Here is a 24,598-nt window from a genome sequence, read left to right as displayed (position 1 = left end):
TATATTTATTTATTTATTTCAGTACAGTAATACCTTAATGTAGTCTATGGAAACATTTTAGTTAGAGTAACAGCCATGCTAACAACAGCCATGAATGACGAAATACTCCTCCAATTGAGTTTCATTCTGAGCTAAAAAAGCGAGAAATAAGAATATTCCACCTGCCTTTTTATCATGATTTTTCCCATCCCCTATAGAGTGTGCACCTCTATAAAAAAAAATCCCCATCATATATAGGGATGGGAATTGATAAGATTTTAGCGATTCCGATTCCATTTTCGATTCTGCTTATCGATCCGATTCCTTATCGATTCTCTTATCGATTCTCATTGGGCAAGGGAAAAAAAAGACTACAAACGGGTTTATTAACATTAATTTTCTTTTATATTATTATTATTATAATTATGAATTATTATTCAGCTCTGAGATCAGATTGCTCTTTTCAATCCCATACCAAGCAGGGATCAGTGTCTGTTAAACTGGCTGTTTGGGGGTTTGTATTTTGGGTGGAGCATCTTTGTCATCTCCCTATAGAAAATATATAGTGGGAATGAATGAAACAGAACTAGTGGTTAGAATTATAACAACATGCAACTTTGACATTTTACTTTAGCTGGCATGTCAGACAAACTAGTCACTGCTCGGACGGTGACATTTGTTTACCCTCGCCTCGGTCATTTTACTCTTCCCTGCCTGGGTGAATGGAGGGGCTAGAGGTGCACAAGAAGTACTCGCTGCAGCCTCTGACCTAGAGCGCCTACCAGCCGACAGGGTCTGGAGGAGTTTACTCTCCATTATAAACAGATGGCGCGCTAACGTTAGCCGCGCTGCTGTTAGCCACGTTATCGTCACTCCGTAGCACATCAAAAACGTGATATTCCTCCAAAATTATTGCATGCTGTGTGGACAAATGTTTCTGCATATTGCTAGTATTTCCCCCCTTTGACGAAATAGAGGTTTTGCAAGCATTGCAAGTGGCACTGTGGTCATCGTTTTGCTTCTGCCTAGACGCCATGGTGGCTGCGGTCTGTAAACAAAACAAGGCTGCGTGTCGCAGCGTGTGACGTCATCGCGCATGGAATCGATAGTGGAATTGTTAAGGATTTTGGCTAACGATTCCAAGGAATTGATCCACTGGGACCCGGTTCTCAACAAGAACCGGTTCTCGATTCCCATCCCTAATCATATACAGTATGTATTATATACATGTATATATATATATATATATATATATATATATATATATATATATATATATAATACTTTTTACCTGTCCTGTTGTACAGTGTAAAATCTATAAATGTATAGATTAGACGTTACATTTACTTCTCGTTTATTTACACAGGGAAGAGTGTGAAACTAACACAAGTGGACCGAGCAGTCGGCGTCTGCAGGAAGACCGTGGCTGCCTTCTCCAATTCATGGAAGAGAAGACGGGAACTGGCCAAGGCTCAAGCAGTACAAACACCACCCTTGCCCCCTCATCAGCTGATCACAGAAACCCCTACCAGGTGGGGCTCGATGCAAGAGATGGTTGAAAGGGTCATCGAGCAGGAGAAAGCTATCCCACAGGTCCTCCGTGCCGACAAGAAAACACGTCATCTGGCCCTAACTTGGCAGGACATGGACGTTCTGGAGTCCATGAACAAGGCACTGAGTCCTCTCAAGGAGTTTACAGATGCCTTGTCTGGGAAGCTCTACCCAAGTGTTTCCTACCTGAAACCCGTCCTCCATCTGTTCAACAACCAGATACTCAAGCATCAGGATGAGGACACTCCGCTCACCACGACCATCAAAGAGGGCATACTAACCTACTATACCTAAATGAGAAGTATGATGACCAGGCAACCGAGGAGCTGCTCGACATGGCTTCTCTTGTTGACCCTCGGTTCAAAACCACATACATCAAAGAAGAGAGGATCGACTACATGAAGACGAGAGCTGCTGCAGAGATGCAGAGGCTGGTGGCTGAACAAGCAGAGGCTGTCCCCCCCCCCTGCCAACAGCCACAGCTGCCAGAGATGAGGATGAGCCAGAGGTGGTCCCTGCTAAGAAGAAAAAGAAGAGTTTGAGCAGCTACTTTAAACAAGCAGAGAAGCCAAGCCAAGCGGTCCCTCAGTCAAGCAGAGAGTCCATTGAAAAGGAGCTCAACCTCTACCTCCAACTAGATGCTGGTCCAGACACAGACCCACTGGAATGGTGGAGGCAGCATGAGGCACATTTCCCCCTAGTGGCCAAGCTAGCAAGGAAATACTTGTGCATCCCTGCCACAAGTTCCCCATCAGAGCGCGCATTCAGTGCAAGTGGGAACATTGTTACATGTCAGAGGTCAGCACTTAAACCAGCAAGAGTTGACCAGCTTGTATTCCTGGCACTCAACCTGTAGAAGCCTGAAACGTTGTCTGTCTGTCTGTCTGTCTCTGTCTGTCTGTCTGTCTCTCTCTGTCTGTCTGTCTGTGTTGCTGAATGCTGCCAAGTGCCAAATGTCCCTTTTTGTTTTATCTTTGGATGTTTTCATATCCAGGCTACTTGAAGGACTTTTGTTATACTTATAGTATAGTGTATACTATATTGTGATCCTTCAGCTACACTTTAAACTTTGAAGGGATCCATCCATGTTTACATTTTGTATTTTATACAGCAATATTTTTTTTATTGTCTAGGCCTGTATTTATTTTCGTTTGCTCTGCTGCTACCATTCAAACCACATTTACCCCTAGTGGCCAAGCTAGCAAGGAAATACTTGTGCATCCCTGCCACAAGTTCCCCATCAGAGCGCGCATTCAGTGCAAGTGGGAACATTGTTACATGTCAGAGGTCAGCACTTAAACCAGCAAGAGTTGACCAGCTTGTATTCCTGGCACTCAACCTGTAGAAGCCTGAGCTTCAGCAACACAAGGCAAAAAAATGTAAAAGTTGTCTGTCTGTCTGTCTGTCTGTCTGTCTCTGTGTCTGTGTCTGTGTCTGTCTGTCTGTCTGTCTGTCTGTCTGTGTCTGTCTGTCTGTCTGTCTGTCTTTATGTCTGTCTGTGTTGCTGAATGCTGCCAAGTGCCAAATGTCTTTTTTTCTTTTGGATCTTTGGATGTTTTCATATCCAGGCTACTTGAAGGACTTTTGTTATACTTATAGTATAGTGTATACTATATTGTGATCCTTCAGCTACACTTTAAACTTTGAAGGGATCCATCCATGTTTACATTTTGTATTTTATACAGCAATATTTTTTTTATGGGCTAGGCCTGTATTTATTTTCGTTTGCTCTGCTGCTACCATTCAAAAACTTGGAGTGTTTTTTTTTACTTGTTCAATTTTACATGTATATCATGATCCCGATTTGGCTGCTGCACTTTAAACTAGAAGTTTTACATTTGTATTTCAAATTGAGTGTTTTAGTTGACTTATATTGTAAGTGTTAGTGTTTTCTATGCAGGCTACCTCAGTACCTCTAGACAAAAAAGAATATTTGGAAGTGAAGTAATGCATGCATGATACTGAGAAGTCTGAGAGATAAGAGTGGTGTTGTTACCCAGTAGGCTACTGGCTACATGTTCGATCAGAATCAGAACAGAAGTTGTCGACATGACTGAGAAATGTTGAGCATTTAAAAGTTTGAAAATTTGCACAAAAGTTCTAAATAAAAGAAAAATAATCAAATATGAGACTAAGTAGCTTTATTTGTTGAGTATATCATTTCAAAATGCATTTCCATGAGGTAATTTTATATAAACCATTGAATTTACTGAAAATGTGCTGTACCGTGATCAGTGTTTGGAATAACGCCGTTTAAAAGAACGGCGTTAGGTAACGCCGTTATTTTTTCAGTAACGGGGTAATCTAACTAATTACTGTTTCCGTCGTTACAACGCCGTTATCGTTACTGAACGCTAAATGCGGTGCGTTACTATGAAATGATTGAGTAAACTACCCGTAGCCTACACTAGTGTTGTCAAGTGAGGAGACCGGGTGGGTTAACATAACGAGATAAACGATTATGATTGGCTAAGGCAGAGTCATGTGTTCCATGGTAGCCAATCGGAGCCAGTGTTACACACGAGCCAGGAGTCAGGACACGGGCGACACACACACACACACACACACACACACACAGACACACCAAACAGATTCGAGGAAGCAGCAGAAATGGCGAGTCCGGAGTAGAGAGCTGCGCGGGCCTGAAATTTCGGCCCGAGCCCTCCCCGGCCCGTGACATGCAGACCCGTGCCCGGTCCAGCCCGTTGCGAGGCCCGAAGCCAATATTACGATATAATGACACATCTCTCTCCCTCTCTGTTCCGCGTGCTGCCGCGCGGCCGTCCTGCGCAGCCTCTCTCTGTCTGTCTCTCTATTTGACTCTCTCTCTCTCTCTCTGTGTTCGGGAGCTGTCCACTCACTGTACATGGACGGACACGGCACAAACCTCTCTCTATCTCTCTTCGGGAGCTGTCTACAGCTACTAACGTCACGTGAGGGTCTGTGTGGCTGCTGGGGGAGTGTCTGTGCACTCCTCCTCTTTGTCTGACTGTGCTCCGCTGTGTAAAATCAAGCGAGTACGCTAATACAACATTATTTAATTGAATTATTGAAACGGCCCGACCCCGGACCTATTAATTAAAAATAAATAAAAAACAAGCCTGGCCTCGGCCCGTTTTGGTCGGCCCGAGGGGCCCGTGAGGGTACCCTCAGGTTTGCAGCAATCCATGAAAATTTGGCATTTTCAAGGTGGAGATAACGCAAATAGTTACTTTCCCTGGTAACTAGTTACTTTTATTATAGAGTAATTCAGTTACTAACTCAGTTACTTTTTGGAACAAGTAGTGAGTAACTATAACTAATTACTTTTTTAAAGTAACGTTCCCAACACTGATCGTGATATATATCGTAATCGGGATATAAAATGAGCTATATCGGGATATGGGATTTTGGTCATATCGCCCAGCCCTAGATTGAAGTGAGCTTTCCATACCAAATTTCAAGCTGAGAGAGAGGCCGTCATATCTGTATTACCTGATCAGCCCGTGACGTCAGTCACGCCCAAGCGTGACGTCAGGCATGACATCAGTTGTCCTCAGTTCATGACGTCAGGCATGATGTCAGTCCTCCCTACTATATATAGCAAGGGTTCTACGTCACCCCCCACTCTGGTGGATCATAGCAGCAGCCGGCATCGCGGCTGTTCATTCCCCCTGAAACCATCCTCTGAAGCCGTCATTTCACCCCACCCACCTCCCCAGTCCACCACCAACGAGTCTTGACTCCTGGAGAATCCCGGGGGGGATTCTCTCTAGTCCAAATAGATGCCGCCCTCTCGCCTAAAGTGGAGCGCCATCTTACAATGGAGTCATACGGGGGAAGATCCGGACCCGGATTTGGATTCTGGAATCCTCATCGTACAATTCGGTTCACCGTACAAACCCCTAAGTCATCCAAGTCCAGTGCCAAGTTAAGTCACTAAGGCGAAGGCCAGGCCACGTCGGGAAGCGCCAGCCGTGAGTCGCCGTAAGATGCCATAAGTCACTAAGTCACCAAGGCTGAAGGCCAGGCCAAGTTGGGAAGCTGTTGGAGGGGGGGATTCTCTCTAGCCCAAATAGATGTCGCCCTCTCGCCTAAAGAGGAGCGCCATCTTACAATGGAGTCATACGCCCGCTTGAAGTGCTGGATGAATCAGGATCTCGCCGTGTGATGACTGGGTGCGATGAGTTTTGTTTTTTTATTATTATTTATTTACTTTATTATTATTATTTTATTATCATCATTATAATTATTTATATATATTATTCTTATTAACTCATTCATGGCCAAAGACGTCTTTGACGTGTTATCAGGAATAGCCCTCCCAGCCAATGAGGTGTTTGACGTGTTTTTGTTTTTATTAGTGCAGCGCGTAGTTCAAAGACTTCCCCAGCCTGTGACATGGTATCAGGTCCCTAGCATCTAAGACAAGCCGACAACACGTGAACAAACACATACCGCAGCTGTTGTTTTGAAATTGAGCAGGAGGAAAAACAGAAAACGGATAAACGCTTCCTTGTGCAGACAGGAGAAACGCCATTGAAACGCCCCTCAGCGCGCTGCACGAGCTGGAGAAAGTAATCCAGAGATGTGTTTGATCATCGGAGGAATGAGGAAATGATCGATCAGTTTGACGGGTAATCCAGAGGGCGGTGAGGACGTGTTGAATAGCCGAGGGGAAAACGGGAACGATCAAATAGCAGGGAGGATAGGACAGGGAGACATGGACGAGGACGGGTGGACCAGAACAAAACAAAATAAACACACGAACAGCTAACAAGGCAGAAGCGGCAGTCACAGCAGCAGACGCCAGCAGTACTCAGACCCGGAAACAACGTAACGAAGATAAAAGGGGGATCGTGTGTGTGTGTGTGTGTGTGTGTGTGTGTGTGTGTGTGTGTGTGTGTGTGTGTCTGTCTGTCTGTCTGTCTGTCTGTCTGTCTGTGTGTCTGTCTGTCTGTCTGTCTGTGTGTCTGTCTGCACACTCACTCACACTGAGTAAACTGTATTGTTGAATGTAAAAAAAAAAGCACTTCATGTGTGTATATATATATATATATATTTTTTTTTTTTTTGTCATTTGTGTCATAACGAATAATATTTACATGTCTGATGTCAATACAGTTCAAAATAAAAGAATTGAGAGCGAGTTCTGCCTGAGATTGTGCCCTTTACAAAAATTGCCTTTTCTCCTGTTTATCTTCTCAGGGAGACCTTTTGGGTGAAAACAGGGTGTATATAAATGGCTATAAGTAGAGTACAGAACATGCTAAAAGCTCACCTTTTTTTTCCTGGTGAACCCAGAGACGTACATCTTCATTTTGAGGTATTGCAAATCACTTTGGTGCTAATAGATAATTTACTGTGGGTCTTGAAAGATGACCAACAATTATGAAAATCTTTGGCCTGTGCTAAATATTGGCAGTCCTAAACTGGCCATGAATGAGTTAATAGTAGTATTATTGTTGTTATTAATGGGCGTTGATGATAGAAGTCATTGCACCTTCCCTCTGATGGTTGAAAGCTTATTATGATGTCCATTAATTTAGCCTACTAATATCAAAGTCGTTTCAGCATAGAGATCCTATGACCTCAGTTGATTTGCCATTTAAGGAGCAGCAGCTTTCGTTTATTTGTGTGAACGACATTATGGAGCAGCATCTCGAAGAAAACAGAACTCTCACAATGACACGCAACATAGCAAAGGATTTCGTTGTCGGATGTAGGCTACAGGTAGCCTCTTACCTCTGCCCCTCAGTTAACAGTACAGCAAACATTCCCATGATGAGAAGTAGGCTCCGTTCTGAATGCGAGTTGGATGCCCGCGTGTCAACCGGCTGCAGTCGCATTTAATAACCTAATTGTTGTTGTTGTCAATAGACCCTTTTCAGAAAATAGGCTATACTTCTAAAAGTTTGACTGGCTGCACGTTTCGTCTCTGGCTTGCCGCAGGTAGGGAACTGATTCTTAATGTTTTTTTCACATTATTGGATGCAAAGAGACATTTAATATAGGCTCGCCGGAATCTTTCTTTACTGGCTGGAATACAACCTGTTCGGTTCGCAGAGATTGTGAAGAGTTCATTCACTGTCATAAATAAATTTACTGCCTGTTTTTATGTTTTATTGCTGTTTAACAGGCCACATTCACACCCGAACCAAGGCGATATTAATAAATTGATGGGCGGTGTGCGGCTTGCTTCCTTTGCATTCAAAAGGAATTCTGGAAGGTTTCCTTTCCACAGGCCCTTGCGGGTCCGCGGCTGGCCTCGCCTCCTTTTCGGTGCTCCCTCGGCCTTCGTAGTGACGCGCCTCCTGACTCTGGGCCCTTCTTCAGTCTCCTCGTGACGATCTGAGACGCGGCCTGGGCCGTTGCCCTCGGGTCTGTCGGCTGAGTAGAGAGCCTCTCAGCCGCAGAAACGAACGAATGCCAAAATCTCCCAGCAGGAACAGAGTAGGCTATCATCGTCAAAAATCCTCGTCTCCATCCAGGAAATGATCTACCGTAAATTCCGGACTATAAGCCGCGGCTTTTTTCCCGTTTTTTGGCCTTTTTTGGCCCCTGCGGCTTATATAACGGTGCGGCTTATCTATGGATTTTTTCCAAAAAAAAAAAAAAAATCTCTCTTTTTTAGCACTCTTTCTAACTATAAATCCACTTCTGTTTTAATTTCCTCTCTTGCCCTCTTTTAACAACATAACATAACATAACATAACACAACACAGGTAAGCAGAAAGAAAAAGACGAAGCAATCATCGCCATGAATGAGGAAATGACTCACCTGCTGGAGGCTGGAGATACACGGCTTGGGCTAAACTTTTACTCCGTGAAACACTATCGATTAAGTCCGACATCGCTCAGAGGTTTGAGCAGCTTGAAAACAAGTTTGAAAACGTGCAGAAGTCCATCCACTCACTCACTAAAGAAAATAATGCAACCGTGAAGAGTTTCTAATGCGGAAAAGCGCATCAGCGCACTGGAGGACAAAAACAACACAGTGAGTCCGAAAGTGGATAAAATGCAAAAACATCGAAACGCTGCACACGCAGGTTGATGACTTAATCAGCAGGAGTAAAAGAAATAACATTCGCCTGATCAATGTAAAAGAGGGAGCTGAGATTGGTGACATGGACGCTTTCGTGGCAAAATCCTGTGTTACATCCTGGACCTGAAGGAAGGCGAGAAACCACCAGAGGTGGACAGGGCACACCGGGCGCCTCGGCCACGTCCAGACCCCGGCCTGCCACCGAGGGCCATCTTCATCTGCCTACTCCGCTGGCCCGACCGTCAACTCATCCTCCAGGCTGCGGGGAAGAAGCCCCTCACCTGGGAGGGTACGCGCTTTTTCGTCCGGCAGGACCTCTCCGCGTTGGTGCAACAGAAACGCGCAACATACAACAGCATCATCGAAAAGGTTAAAGTCAATGGATATCGCTTTGGCGTACTGTACCCAGCGAGACTCGTCATAACCATTGATGGACAGCGGCGGAAACAAGAGCTCAAAGTGAAACTGCCGAATATCTTTTGAGTTGGACTGGTCAATAGTACTGTGAGTAACTAAAATAAAAAAATAAATAACGGAATTCTCTCTTCTTTAGCACTCTTTCTAACTATAAATCCACTTCTGTTTTAATTTCCTCTCTTGCCCTCTTTTCACCACACCGCGGACACTGTGTGCACTGTAAAAAAAACAAAAAATACCATTAAAACACCCGCGGCTTATAGTCCGGTGCGGCTTATATAAGAAAAAAATAGTCACCTTTGAAGGTGCGGCTTATAGACCGGTGCGCCTTATAGTCCGGAATTTACGGTACTTCCTCCTGCCCGAATCTTCCATTCTGCTCATTTCCCAATCCCGACGTGCTGAGAGTGAAAGTCAATGCTGAGTGAACCCACGGATTAATTGCGATTTAAGAACAGGATCAAAGCAGCAAACGATAGGAGAATGGGTTAATAGAATGGTGAAATGACGGCTTCAGAGGATGGTTTCAGGGGGAATGAACAGCCGCGATGCCGGCTGCTGCTATGATCCGCCAGAGTGGGGGGTGTCGAGTATCATGATACTAAACTTGGTATCGTTATCAAAGTCAAAATTCTGGTATCGTGACAACCCTAGGCTATAGTGATGTAGCCGAGTGTCCGGGTCTGCCTATTACTTACACTTCGTTAATAAAACAATAAACGAGAGAGTCAGGCTGTAACGTTATAACACGCTTTCACATTTATTCTCAGACAGCTAGGGCCTAGCGTTAGCACACTCGTCAACACCGGCTCTCGTCAACAAGTCCCCGCACTGCCTGTTCTACGGTAACTCTGAGGGGACATCCACAGAGCCTCACATACACACTGACTGTTACAGTGATATCATTGCGCCCTCTGGAGGATCATTGAAAAATGATTTGAAAACACCGTTCTACTGACAGAAGGCACGTTGCTTTTTGTTTTGTTTAAGTAAATTTTCACATGCTCGAGTAAATCCTTAACGAGCGAGTAATCGAGCTTCGATTAATTGTGTGCATCCCTAGTTTGAGCAAAACCAAAAAAGAAAAACGCATTTGGTAAATTTGGCATTTTAATTACAATTAATCGATTGATTGCTTGTTAATGTTACTGATGATCGATTCAGGAATATGCATACAATTTGCATCCCTAGTAGGGATGGGCATTTTAAGCAATTTAAATAGTCGAGTACTCTCCTATTATGAACGAGTGGGATGAGACCATTTATCGAGTCGAGCGGAGCGGGACCGCGCTACTAGCTGCGGTGGAATTGGGCCATTAGGGAAACATCTAAAGCCTACCTTTAGACAGTATCTCCGATGGTTGGATTAGCGCTTTGGAGCAGACAAGTTGTGAAACAAGCGAAGGCATTTGATTTCCAATACATGTCCATTGTTGCTGAATAGTGATCACCATGATGCGATTGTCTCCCAAAAAGTGATTCTTTCTCCACATTTCTTGTGACTAACGTTATGGGAAACGACAGTGTAGTCAGTAAACTAGTGCAACGTTTTGAATGAGTTTTATCGGGGGTGCGCTATGAAGAAGCGTGCTTCTCATTCGGGAGAATATCTCCGGGCACCATTTTCGGGAAGAGCTGGAAAACTTCCGGTTAAAACTTTCAAAAATAATGGTACTTAAACAAAAGTAAATAGCTTATTGATGCACGTTGGAGGAGAAAAGGTATTTCAAGGAAGGAAGCAGCATCCTTGTATCAAAATACTCGTCGTGATGTTAAATGGCATGAAACTGTGGCTGTAACGCATTACTCAAAATAAATAAGGTTACAATAAGCCTTTTATTTTTAAAGCAACAAAGCGGATGACGTACTTGTACATTCTGGCTGACTTGACGCCCGGCCGTGCAGTTGCTGCTGGTTGCTGCCAGATCCACATGACGATGCGTGCGTAGATCTTCTATACCATTTTTAAAGGGGTGGGGAGTGGGGAGTACCCGAACAGCAGAAACGTTACTCGAATACTGACGTTATGAACGAGTGCTCGAGTACCGGAGTACTCGCGCCCATCCCTAATCCCTAGAGTTTAATATAACAAATTTAGGAGAATCATCGACATGCATGAGTAAGGGGGTACTATTGGCATGGCAAAACAGCTAAGGTACACGATTTCAGACGGACAAGTCCGTCTTTTATTGTCACACGAACACTTCAACACATGCATGCGGCCACAAACACACTCATGCTGACGGTGGCCGGTGGCCGGTGAAATTTGTCCTCTGCATTCTGAGAGGAGGGGATAGAGAGAGAAAACTTCTCCAGAGAGAAGCATATTGGATACACCACTTACAGACTGAGCATCCTAAGGGCTTAAATGAAGAATTATTGCTTTCCTGTTTCTCATAAGTGGTTTGATCCCTTGTTTGATATGTGATTGGTCATGCTTACACATTTTGAAATGGGTTATCTGCTCCTGTCAAGCAGGTTTAAACTGAGGGGCTTTCTTAAATTTTTCTTATATTATAGGCTTATATTTTTCTTATAGGCTACTTCTAATGTGTTTTCGGTATTACTTATATTTTCGTGGCAGATACCGTTTATACAGATTGACACTTGTATACATCTACAGTTGTCCGTAATTATCTACTTCTTTTTATGTTTGTCTTGATACTTGAATACCTTTTCACAGATTTATTTCTTTTAGGATCTGTGAGTGATTTAATCAGTCATGTCGATGTATTCTGATTAGCTGTGTGGTCATCTTATTTATGCGTTATGTAGGTTCTTGGCCACTCTGTCTGTTCTAGATATACCCTAATGTTTGAGATTGATTGATTGATTGATTGATTGATTGATGCATGCATTTTCTACAGCTGGTTTCATTCAGCTTGGTCCTGGCTCCTACTTATATGGGTCACACCCACTGTTTGTCGTAACGCTGAGGAAAGCCTGTGAGGCTGAAACGCGTCCGTTATGCTACTGCTGTGCGCATTAAAAGTTTGAACTCTAGACATCCGTGAGTGCTGTTTTTGATTTAATTATTCCTCTGCATTCGACCCATCCAGGCTTGTCCTTTCCTCCAGGGGGCAGGCCAGGAGCAGTGGTCGCTTTTTCTTTCCAGCGCCCGGGGACCAACTTCGGATGTTGTCGTCACTGGTTGGATGAGGATCTTCTGCATGTTTATAGTGGGGGGTTATGTATGGAGTAGGGATGTCAATTTTCGGTTAATTTCACTTTCGATTAACCGACGCTAATAATCGATTAACCTATCGGTTAATTCATAATTTTTTAATATAAAAAAAAAAGATTTTTTTTTTTTTTTTTTGGTCTATTTACTCAATGAACTCATGCCCAAACAAGGCGTGTCTATTTAGATGCTGAAATGTTAATGCTTTTTGTATTTCTAACACAAAAAGCATTAACAAGCATTAACAAAAAGCATCAACATTTCAACACAAATTCTTTTTGTGTTAGAATTTGTAACACAAAAAGCATTAACATTTCAGCATCTAAATAGACACGCCTTGTTTGGGCATGAGCTCATTGAGTAAATAGACAAAAAAAAAAAAAAAAAAACTTTTTTTTTTTTTTTTAATATTAACTGATAGACCGACAGCAATAACCGAACAACGACGTTAGCGACGGTTAATCGATTAACGGTTAACCGTTGACATCCCTAGTATGGAGGAACCCCCTGGGGAGCACGGAGAGAACATGCAAACTCCACACAGAAAGGCCCATTCGACGAGATAGCCCACCTGGGCAGTAGGCACTGAAGATATGGGGGGGGGGGGTCACAACTCCAGCGCCCACAGCGTCCCAGGTGAGAATCGAACTCAGGACCTTCTAGCTGTGAGGCGACAGCGCTACCAACTGCGCCACCGTGCCCCTATGTACCCCTAAGGGGTACATAAGACAAACAACAACAGGGGGACCACTGATTTATGGGATAGGAAGGGGGGGGTGTATTTCTTCTATCATAGAGGAAATACGTCCCAGACATGACAATACATTTGCATAGACTATGCAAATTTATTATGTCATTTTTTTCCCCTTGTGAAAAACTATAGTTGTCAGCCTCTAGGCATCCTCTAATAATCAAATGAAACAACCTTGAGAGGAAAAATCAATCTCTGGTTGAACTGTTCTCCACTCTGTAGCTTGTGATAGAGGGTGAGGAGGCAATACTTTGTTTTAAGGGCTCTCAAGCTAAAAAGGTTGGATGAAGTAGTCCTACCTGGGCCATGGCCATGGCGCTGTTGCACTGGTAGTCTCCAAACTTGGCTTGCTGGTTGGGGGTGACAGCCAGCGGGGGGTTGTCCAGCTCAGGGCAGGAGGCCCGGATCGCCTTGCCAAAGATCTCCTGTAGCCGCTGGTTGATGTTCATCATGGCTTTACTGCACTGACTCCTCTCCTCCTGTAGGCTCTGCACGGGACAGATGGACAGAGGGAGACAGTTTAACCAACACAGGCATTAAAAAGTGACAATGATGATGATAATATTCACCTTATTCACCACGCCCACCTTTTCTCTCTTCCGCGTTACCCGCAATTGTATTTGTTCTTCCGGTTCAGCGCTAGTTGGCGGCCAATTTCAAAACGAAACGTCATATGAATGAAGTTTGGTAACATTCAGAAGCTACACTGTCACTGCGGCCAACTTCAGTTACATGTTCATAGCGTTACTGCTGCGAGGAGCCGATGGCTGTACCCGGTCGGCATTTAACGTTAGTTCCAAAAGCATGTTGACAGTGTTTTCTCACTGCCAGTAGCCTACAGTAGGGTTTGACAGATAGCTAGTCCGACCGGTCAGCACAGCCAGCGCTCCCAGTCCTCGCTGCTCGTTAAATATTTCCAAATAGGCGTTATTCTGATAAACTGGTCACATATTTGGAATGTTCTCATCCGAAAAAATATTAAAACTTTATAACAGTAGGGGGTTTTTTGCTTGAAAACTGCTTTTTGGCAAGTCTAAAAATGACTACGGTAGGCTTCATCTACTTCCGTGTCTAAAACGGAAAGACGATTACAAAATGACGTCATGCAGAAGCGTCCTTGTATGGGCAAAGAATAAGGTGAATAGAAAAGGAGGAAGAAGAATGCTTTACAAAAGCTACACTGACAACGTCTGTGGTGGCTCCAATAGCAGCGAGAGGTAACTGTTTGAATTGTACAGACTAGGGATGTTCATCAATTATCGAAAATCGATAATTGATCGTTAAGGAATGGAATCGATCATGTGGAATTTTTATCGATTATTGTTATTATTAAAAAAAAAAAAAAAAAATTGCGGACTAGGTTTGGGTGGAATTCGTTCCTCCTCGCCCCACTCCATTGCACAGTCGACTAACGTGAGGTGGAGCTTCATATAGTCTCTAGTTTTCTGGCTGGGCACGGGCCTTTGTGCCAACAAAACTGTTTTAAACATGGGGAATTCACACCGGCATGCGCCGGGGACAGCAGAGTGTTGGAGAGGAGACACATTGAAATAAAGAGTTCATTGAGGAGAACACGTTGTCTTTCGTATTTTCTGCCAAAGGCATTCATTTTGTTAATATATATATATATATATATATATATTAGTGTTGTCACGGTACTCGGTACTTCGGTACTTGGACGGTACTACATTGCTACGGTACTGAACGGGACCTGTTTTTCATGGTACCGAGGGTACCGAATTTACTATTTAGTTTGCCACCATGGCTTGGCTTCATGGACCCAGCCGCCAGCTAACGTTAGCCTGTCTGCCTGATCAACATACATACATATACTGCGCATACGCGTGATTTCTAACCCCACATAGGATAAGCAATAACCACGCCCTGTGGCGCCTGGATTGGCCAGGAGCAACACTGGAGGGCACGCACAGGCAGCGAAGATAATGGCTAACAGCTACAGCAGGAGCGGCTGGCCTGTCCTATTCCAACAACTCAACTTGTTGAGAAGAAGAATGCAAAGAGTCGCATTTGGAAATATCAGTCCCCAAAGTCCCATCTGCAAAAAGTGTGAAAGGGAGTTCCAAACCAAACAGGATAACACATCCAATCTCGCCAAGCAGCTGAAAGACAGGCACCCAGACCTGTTCAAATGATTCAAGGTGGGTTACTTCTTTCAAACGGTGTAAAATAACACGTTTAACAACATATCAAACAGACCTTATCCTGTCACATTCGTTTTTGAGATAGCTGGCAATGCATTGTGTAACCAAAAAACGTTTGCGCTAACGTTAACGTAACGTGTTTTGTAATGGAATCATTATGGAACCCGGCTAATACCTGGTACAGCGTTAGCTAGCATAGTGTAACACGTGTGCAATGCAATGTTTGTAATGGAAACATTATGGGACACGGCTAATAGCCGAACTTAGCCATAGTTCAACATGGCATCAAAATAAATACAAGCTTCTTTCGGGTGAAACATGTCCGTGAATTAAAACTAGCTACATAAAATTGCTTGCACTCTACATGTGTGTATGTGCAGTTCTCTTTATCATCTCTTTATTTTAGTAAATCTCACTGACGTTACTTTCCATTTAACAGTATGCGAGAGATGAAGATGAAGAGGAAGGCACAAGTCGCGAAGCCCAAAAGACCACCCAGCAGACAATTCCTGATGTTTTTGAAAAGCAGAGGAAATATGACAAGAACTCACATGAAGCAAGAAAGTGTGATAGGGCATTGGCAGAATTCCTATGCATCGATCAAATACCAATATACACCGTTGAGAAAAAAAAGGATTCCAGCAATTCTGTAAAATAAATTAAATTATAATATAATAATACAATTAAATACTTGAGGGCTTCATGTGTTGCACTGTCTGTACTCACTGCCATACATAGTTGAATGTAAGAAGTAAGCAGAAGCACATTGTTTTGTTTTAAAGTTGAAGCCTACATGCCATTTGTTCATTGGAAATGGTTGCATACTTTAATAAAGGAGAATATGTTCAAGAAATATCAGTCTGTTTTTTTTACCGTGGTACCGAAATTGGTACCGAGTACCGTGGAAATTCACTAGTACCGGTACCGACTACTGAATTATTGGTACCGTGACAACACTAATATATATATATATATATATATATATAATTATTATTATGATCGATAATCGATAATTGATCGTTAATTTTCCCGATTTTCGATTATGGGAATTTTTCAAAATGAACATCCCTAGTACAGACTTCAAAGCCAGAATCCCTATGCGGTGTGTCGTTAGTAAACTGCCCCAGCCCCGGCCGCTCTACATGCTTTATACCAGTGGTTCTCTCCACCACTGGTCCTTGAGGTGGTTCGAGGGGGGTCTCCAGCACATTGATCAATTGTTAAAGTTCACCACCTCAGTATTTCATTTACAAGTAGTTAACACATTGAGTGCCAAGGACGTCTGTGCACGTCCTAAAAAAAAGTAACGAGGAGTGCCAAGGACGTCTGTGGACGTCCTAAAATCATAATTCATATTATTCCATAATTCTGCTGTTTAAGGTCATACCCAGCCAGTGAGCATGAATCCCTTCAAGGGATCACACGGCGCCACCTTAAACATCTACACGGGAGCTGCGCCACCCACCTCAGATCCTTTACTTTGTGTAGGAGAAAGCGGAAAAAGCCGTGATCAAAGGGGAAACCGATGCATGCTGCAGCCCAGAGCCATATAGATTGCTCTGTCTGCAGCTGACAGTTGGCTGCATCCGCGCCCACAACTGAGCTCTTCTGCTTCTGTTTATCTGTCTGCATATAGTTTCTCCACACGATTCCCTGCCAGAAAGGCAGCACCCGAAGCCGAACGGCCAAACCTTTTCCTTCAGTCCCGTAACTCCCGTTTGCCATTTCCTTGTTGCGCTGGGATCCACCCGGGGCAAAAACGGAGGAAGCGAAAACAGACTGTGTGCGTGTGGGGAGGAGCCCGCAGCTCAGGGGCGGGGAGGGGGGGAGAGGGGGGTGGGGCACGCAGGCTGCACAGAACCACACCACGCCACCACATCAGAAAACACCAGCCAGAGTCAGTGAATGTGCTTGAAATTAGAGTGCAAAAAGTATTCATAAAAGTGACTTTATCTTGAAAAGTTAAAAAAAAAAGCAGAAAACCCTTGAAAGTGCTCTTCTTTCAGAGGCTGTCATTTCATAATGGAACTGTCTAGAAACAAAATTTCTTCTTTGGAAGAAGCAGGAGTGTCCAATGTTTCATTAGAGTCCAGCCCTGTCAATATAGCCCTAATAGAAAAAAATCTATAGCTGTTTTCAACTGAATGGAAGTGAATCTGGCACAGGCTCCAGACAATTTTACTGAAGCGCTGTGGCACTCAATGTGTTAACACAATTAAGAGCATAGAAGAAAGACAGTTTTAATCATAGTTTCACTGTTATCTCTCTGCCTACAACACAGTCATGGAATTTTGGACAAAATCGTATCTAACAGTCTGAGAGACAACATCTCAACAGATGGGCTCTGTGGTTCTAATTGTTGATGGAATAACGACAACGACAACTGTTAACACGTTTAACGTCTTTAGTGAAACTTCAGGTTAGCTCGTAGCATACAACCACTGCGGCGTCCATCTTGACAACAACTCACTAGCCGCTCTCCTGCACATGCGCAGTACACAGTCTCTTAAAGGAACATACACCATTCACCCAGTGAGTAAGCATGTAGCACTTAACAAACTCCCCTTTCTTTAAAGTAAATAATAGTCCAAAAAAACTTGTTATTTTAACCATTTAACAATTATAACCAGGTTAGAATCTTGAACTTTAATGACTAGAGTTTGTATAAAGAAAAGTCTCTGTCGTCTAGTCCATTAGGCCTTTAAGCTGCCATACACCCTCGCTGAGAGCCCTCAGCAGAACAAGTGCAGATGTCCCCTTCTTTGTCAAGCAGTCAGCAAGCTGCTCCTTGGTAGCTGACCACACGATCTGCTGGATGGTCCCAGAGTGGATGAGCTCTTTGACACTGCTGATTTCCAGGCGGAGTCTCTTCTCCGTGACAGATTTGGTGGACTTGACAGCATCAAGGAGAGAGTGATTGTCTGTTACACACACAACAGGCAGATGGCTGTGTGTGCAATCACCTGTGGTGAGCTCCGTGTAGAGTGTGGCCAAAAACACTGCACTGTCAATGCCATCTGCAAGTGCCAAAGTCTCTCCTGCTAAAGTGCTTCGGACAACTCTCCTGATCCTCTTCGACTGCCAGCATATGGGTGAGAATCTTCCCTTTTCTCCCATGAGCATGATCAGATGTCCACCCTGAGTGCCTCCATCTGGAAGGTTTCCCATAGAGCAGTGGTTCCCAACCTTTTCCAACTCAGGGCCCACTTTTATGTCTCAAAAATGTTCGCGGCCCACCTCCGACCCCATAAATACAAAGGCCATATAATGCGTTCTCAGAGCACTTTTTTATTGAAAATTGAACATAAAGGACTGAACTGAATACAGGAGAAACATGTTGGAAGCTCCACAGTCACTAACACAGCACCTGTAACATGTTGCAACACCTTCAGTATTACAGTTTTCAAGGAGCTGTCCACACACACACACACACACACACACACACACACACACCAATCATTCAAGGAGATGTCCATCAGCACCACACAGATGTCAGAAATGACAAGCAAGGGGCTGTCTGCAACAGGCTAATTAACAAATGATTAATAAATAACGGTATCCTTCAACAATGGAAAAATGCATTCTCATAACAATTTGACATCCAATATCAGATCCAAACAAAATCCAAATATCAGAAGAAAGCCCATTAAATCGATAGGGTTACAAATAAACACAAACCCAATATAAAGATGATGTAAAGATGAAACTTCAATTCAAGCAAAAGCAATAACATCAAAGAAACAAAAATCATACTTTTTCAAGTATGATTTTTCAAAATCTTTCAAAAAAAAATGTTTTTTTTTTTTTTTGATTTTTTTTTTTTTCAAAAATCATACTTTTTTGGAAATGATTTGGCGGCCCACTTGCAATACCTTCGCGGCCCACCAGGGGGCCGCGGCCCACAGGTTGGGAATCACTGCCATAGAGGAATCACTGAACACCACCAGTTTCAGGGAGCTGTCTTTACCCAGGTGCTGAAACCTCAAGGTCACTTCTTCTGATTTCATTTTTCTGACCAGTTTGTTTGCACAGTGCAGGGTCTGAACAGTAGCATGCTTTGTGCTGGATGCCAGGATGCAAATGTCACACATTATGTCGGGTCTGCTCTGCCTTGCCACCCACAATATTTGACCAATCTTTGACTTCAGCATGTCAATTTCAATGTCTGTTAAAGGGGCCTCTCGCTGTGTGGCTCTGGCGGGATCCACAGGGATGGGTTGCAGATTCTTTATGTAAGTGCTTTGTTGCACCTGTATCTCATCCTCCAAGGAGTGAACCTCCATTCCAATGTAGCTGAAGCTGTTGTGTTGTTCACGCCCAACTTTAAAGGTGGCTTTCAGGTGGGGGATGACTGTTGTGGAGAATGTTTCTGTACCACCCCAGATAAAGTCATCAACGTGACAGGCAAGGACTCCCATCACTTGACACGAGTCATCCAGCCAGTAGAACACTGCTAGATCAACTTTCGACACAGTAGCTCCCAGCTGTTGCATGGTGTCTTTCACTCTATTATACCAGTATAGAGAAGCGTCTGCTAGGCCATACACACACTTCTTCAACTTCCATAGAGTTCCTTTGCTATGCACCTCTTGGGGAGGCCTGATGTAGACATTTCGGGTTAATTCTTTTCCTTGTAAAAAAGCTGCTTTAATGTCCATGGAGTTCAGCTGCCATTTCTTTTGACATATAACAGCCATGAGCATTTTCAGAGACTCTGAGGCACATGTAGGCAAGTCTTTTGGGAGCTCCTGAGTGTTTAGTTCTTCAAAGCCTCTTGCCACTAATCTAGCTTTAGGGACAACTCCATCAGGTGTCTCCTTGAGTGTACACACCCACCTTGTAGAGATGCATTTCTGGCCTTCATCTCTCACCTCTTCAAACACATCATTCTTTTTCCAGTTACTGAGTTCAGTGTGTTTGGCAGGCACGAAAGCATCATCATCCACAATGAGTATGTCATCTTCATGAGGGTCAGCCCGTAACTCTACCTGCTCAGATGGGACTATTTGAAGATTGTTTATTTGTCCTAGGTTAATTGACCCTGTTGTGCCAGCCATATCCTCAGGCTCAGTGTACTGTACATTGTACCAGTCTTTGTGTGTTCCACTGGCCTTTCCTGCTCGGCTGAGGATTTTTCCAGTATGCGTTTGGCCACTTTCACTATCCGTGTATTTAATTATTTGTCCAGTTTTCAGATGGAGGCCTTCCCGAGTCGTGCTAGAGTGTGTCTGTGATACGTCAGATTGTTCATGTATACCCCCTCCAGGCTGTAACGCCGTGTGGGGGGGCTCATCGTTGTTCTGAGCATCGAGGGATCCACCATTCATAGGTGTGTCTTCCTCACTTTCATTTTCAGTGTCATATTGTCTGTTCAGCATCATATTCTCATTGAGTCCAGCTTCTGTTAATTTGTGATTTTCGGTCCCCTCCGGTTGATCGTCACTTTCTCCCAGCATCGTTTGTGGGCCAACTTCCTTTCGAAGCCTGGATTGATGTACTCGAACGTAGGTTCCCCCGTGCCTCACAAATATCACTGCACCATCTTGGCCAATGACCACACCTGTACCTTTCCATTCTGTACAACCCACTCGCTTATAGTAGACTTTGTCCCCTGTTTCATATCGATCATTAATGGGCCTCAGTTGTTTACAAAGGGCTCTTCTGATCCTCTCAGAGCATTCAGCTTCTGTAAATGCTCTCCTTGTAGTATGAAATGTTGCGATGTGTTGGGCTATCCAAGTACTCATGCTGGTACCCTCTAAAGCTGGTGGCTTATCAGTGAGAACTGAAGGCAGATTTGGGTTTTGCCCGAACACTAGCTGGTAGGGACTATAGCCATGCACATTGTGCATAGAGTTCTTTGCCATCAGTGCCCAGTCCAGAGCTGTCTTATAGTCACATCCTGTGTCTCTCTTTACTTTTAGCAGGATTTCAGTGAGGGTCTGATTATGCCTTTCTAAAAGACCATTACTCCATGGGCTATATGCTGCAGTTGTTTTCACTTCAATGTTAAAATTTTCAGCCATGTCCCTCATTTCTTCGTTGTTGAATTCACCTCCATTGTCACTGAACAACCTGCGTGGAGGACCATGAACACTTATCCAGCAGTGAATAAAGTGCTTCACTATCTCTTTGGGTTTCTTGGTGGTGACTATACTCCCCGCACTAAAGCGTGTGAAGTGGTCAATGGCATGCAGATACCACACTCCCGGCTCTAGCTCATGTAAGTCCACTGCGACAGTTTCATTGTAGGTTGAGGCCATAGGCAAACCCACCACTGGCTTCTGCTTAGGTTTGCTGTACATAAAGCATGTCTCACAGTGTTTTACAATGTCCTTGAGAATGACGGTGCATTCATCATCATTATTGCCAGAGCACACTAGTAGCTTTTGCAGCCTGTCAACTGAGGCATGTCCAAACTGCTTGTGCAGTTTCAACAGAACTTTCTGTTTTTCTTTTGTAGTCAAGTTTTCCGTCACAGTGAGAATCTCATTTTCATTTTGGATGTTACTTTCATCTTGGTCATTCTTTGTTATGTTTTCTTTAACACTGAGAATCTGATCATCATTGTGGATCAGCCTTTCATCTGGGTAGCTCTTATTTCTCAAGTCGACACAATAATGTCCTGAAGATGTCAGTTCAAGTTTCACTGGTTGCTTGAACATTATGGCCTTGTCATGTTCAATGTCTAAAATCGCACCTGCCCTTTTCAGTGAAGTTTTGCTTAAGAGCAGTGGGATATCCGCTGGGACAACTTCTGTCTCAATTTCACATTTTGTCTGTGCTATCATGGCCGGAATTTTAACTTTTCTTGTAGAGTGAACAACTCTCCCATCTCCAAACCTGAATGGTCTTGCACTTTTTATGCTGTTCATTTTCTGTAACTCATTCTGTGTTAGTTCGCTTTTATAATGATCAAGCCATTTTTCTCCACATACCGTTCTAGTGCAAGCTGTGTCAATCACAGCTGATCCCATAGCCTCCACCATGAAGACTTCTGTGTCAGTCAAAGATTCTTTTGAAAACAAAGTAATGTTGCACTCTTCAACATTAGCTCCCTCATCTTCTGTTAGCTTTGCATGTTCTTTTTTATGTGGACAATCCTTTGCCCAGTGATATGTGCTTTGGCAGACTGCACACCTTGATCTTCTCCCGTATCTGTCAAGCGGATTCGTGCCTTGAGTAGCCGTTTGATTTTGGAGGCTTGACCTACTTTCTCTCTTGCCAGCAAAGCGTGTGTAGTAGGCTTCGTCACCATCTCCACTCACTTGCAGCTCACGAGCGCCCCTCTGTGGCGAGGTGACGGTATCACCAAAGATTCTTTTCAACGCTGACTTCATGTTTACAAACGAGAGGCTTGGACAAGCGGTAAGCGCCAATTGTTTGTCCTTAACGTTCAGTCCCGCAGTATCGAGTAGCTTGAAAGCTAACACAGCATCTGGAAGCTCCATTTTAAACTTGTGGATTCTATTGTACCTACGTTCAAATTCAATGATATAATCCACCATCGAAACGCCATCTCCTCTTGTGATCCGGTCAAACTCTGTGTACGCCTCGTATTGGCGATCCTTCTCCTCCTTCTTCTTATCCAGGTCGGTAACAAGCCGCCAAATTTCGACCTCATTTTTCCAACTTTCGTAGGACTTCTTCTCGTCAAACGCTGGTGGAACTTTATAATTACCAGCGGCCATCCTCTGCTACCAATGTTGATGGAATAACGACAACGACAACTGTTAACACGTTTAACGTCTTTAGTGAAACTTCAGGTTAGCTCGTAGCATACAACCACTGCGGCGTCCATCTTGACAACAACTCACTAGCCGCTCTCCTGCACATGCGCAGTACACAGTCTCTTAAAGGAACATACACCATTCACCCAGTGAGTAAGATGTAGCACTTAACACTAATGTGGACTAATTTATTTAGCATCCTTGATATGAAAAGGGTTGAGAATCACTGCTTTATACCAAAGGAAACCAGATGAAAAGATCCAACACTTTCTCTCTGAAGGATTGGTCACTTCTTGTGGCAGAGAAGTGATCATACCAGGATTTAATTTGGACAGATAAGAGGTAATCTACAGCATCTTCAATTAACAGGGATGGAACACTCTTCTCTGCTGCAGCTCCACTTCACGATGATTTAGTTGAAAAAATGGGGGTTTTACTTCGTTTCAAACTCAAGCTCTCACTCTAGTGCCATATGGGACTGGATGAACTAATTTTTACTCCAAAAATGACCTTTTTAAAACCACCCATCCAACAGTAGGTGGCATGGTATACATAAAAATGGCGCGGCCACCCACTTGCTAGGCATGGGTCGGTTTGAAAATTTTGAAACCGGTTCGATATTCCCCCAAAAAACTTATCAAACCGGTATATCGAATTTTACAACAAAAAAAAAAAGTTAGTGTAGCCCATAAATGACTGTAATGCGACTGCAGTTGGTGGCGATAATGCACCTCTAAGCTGGTATGCCAACCAGCACTAACACTGAATAAAAATAAGCAGAACCATTTAACTGTAACAACACACTGTTTTTATTTCTCATAACTATTCAGGTTAACTTTTCTTCAAACATCAACATAATATACAAAATAAGACTTTTGCCTACTAGTGCAACTTGAGATGAGTTTTAGACAGGCTGTGTTAGCTTGCCTTCCCGCTCGGGTTAGGCATTATAGCCGCTTACGCTCCAGTGCACGTGCACTAGCCTACTGGGTTCGCTTGTAGCTTTTTCACGGATTAGCTAGTAAGCTCCTCTCACGCTAGCCGTAGCTAGCCGCTAGGCTTGGTGTCTTCTCCCTGTTCATCAGGGTACGGCTTGGAGGTTGCTATAGCTCACTTCAGAGTTGCTAAGCTTCCTTCGTTAGCTTCTTCCTGCACCGTTTTCAAGGCTACGTTGGCGTCAGGCGACCAACATGCTAGGTGTGTGTTCTGCTTAGGGCCCGAGCACTGGGCACAGGCGCTTCTCGACCCTCTCACTTGCAGCCGCTGCGCTGTTTTTCGCATGGCGGTGCTGCGTCACAGGGGCTCGCTCTTTCTCGAGGATAAGGTGCCTCCGAGCGGTACGCCTCTGAGGAGCATGTCCGTTGAGTCTGACCAGGCCGCCATTGCCGATCTCCCTGCCCCCAGGGGCCTGCAGGACCAAGCCCCTCAATCTGAGCCGGACGAGCTGCCTCCAATGCGGTGGGAGGACGAGCCCAGGGCGGCCGAATTGGAACAGGTAGGATTCCAGTATGAGCCCCTTGAGAGGACTCGGGCGAAAGGGAGGAGGCTTGGGACGGTGCTAACACCATCGCTGAGACGCTGGAAGCGGACGTTCGGCCTGCCACGAACGAGCCTTACCAGAAGCAGTTTAGGGGAGTGATGGCCAGGGCCGCAGCTAAGCTGGGCATTTCCTGGGTTATGCCACCCCCACCCCCAGCATGCAGGGGCACTTCTTTCAGGACTGCCAAGCCCCGCGCCCGACATGCGGCATGCCCCTCTGTGAGGACGTGGGTGTCGCGGTGCAGACCGTGTGGGATAGGCCCC

General features: G+C 44.2%; 1 protein-coding gene across 1 annotated transcript in view; it reads right to left on the bottom strand.

Moving 5' to 3' along the window:
* Positions 1–24,598, bottom strand: part of rars1 (arginyl-tRNA synthetase 1) — a 200,847-nt gene that overhangs the window by 155,307 nt on the left and 20,942 nt on the right. Inside the window, exon 3 of the mRNA XM_083647781.1 lies at positions 13,203–13,391. Coding sequence (XP_083503907.1) covers positions 13,203–13,391 — 189 coding nt within the window. The remainder of the gene's footprint in view (positions 1–13,202; positions 13,392–24,598) is intronic.

This window comes from Poromitra crassiceps (genome assembly GCF_964638095.1).
Source record: "Poromitra crassiceps genome assembly, chromosome: 1".
NCBI lineage: Eukaryota > Metazoa > Chordata > Actinopteri > Beryciformes > Melamphaidae > Poromitra > Poromitra crassiceps.
This window is presented reverse-complemented; position numbering and strand designations above follow the sequence as displayed.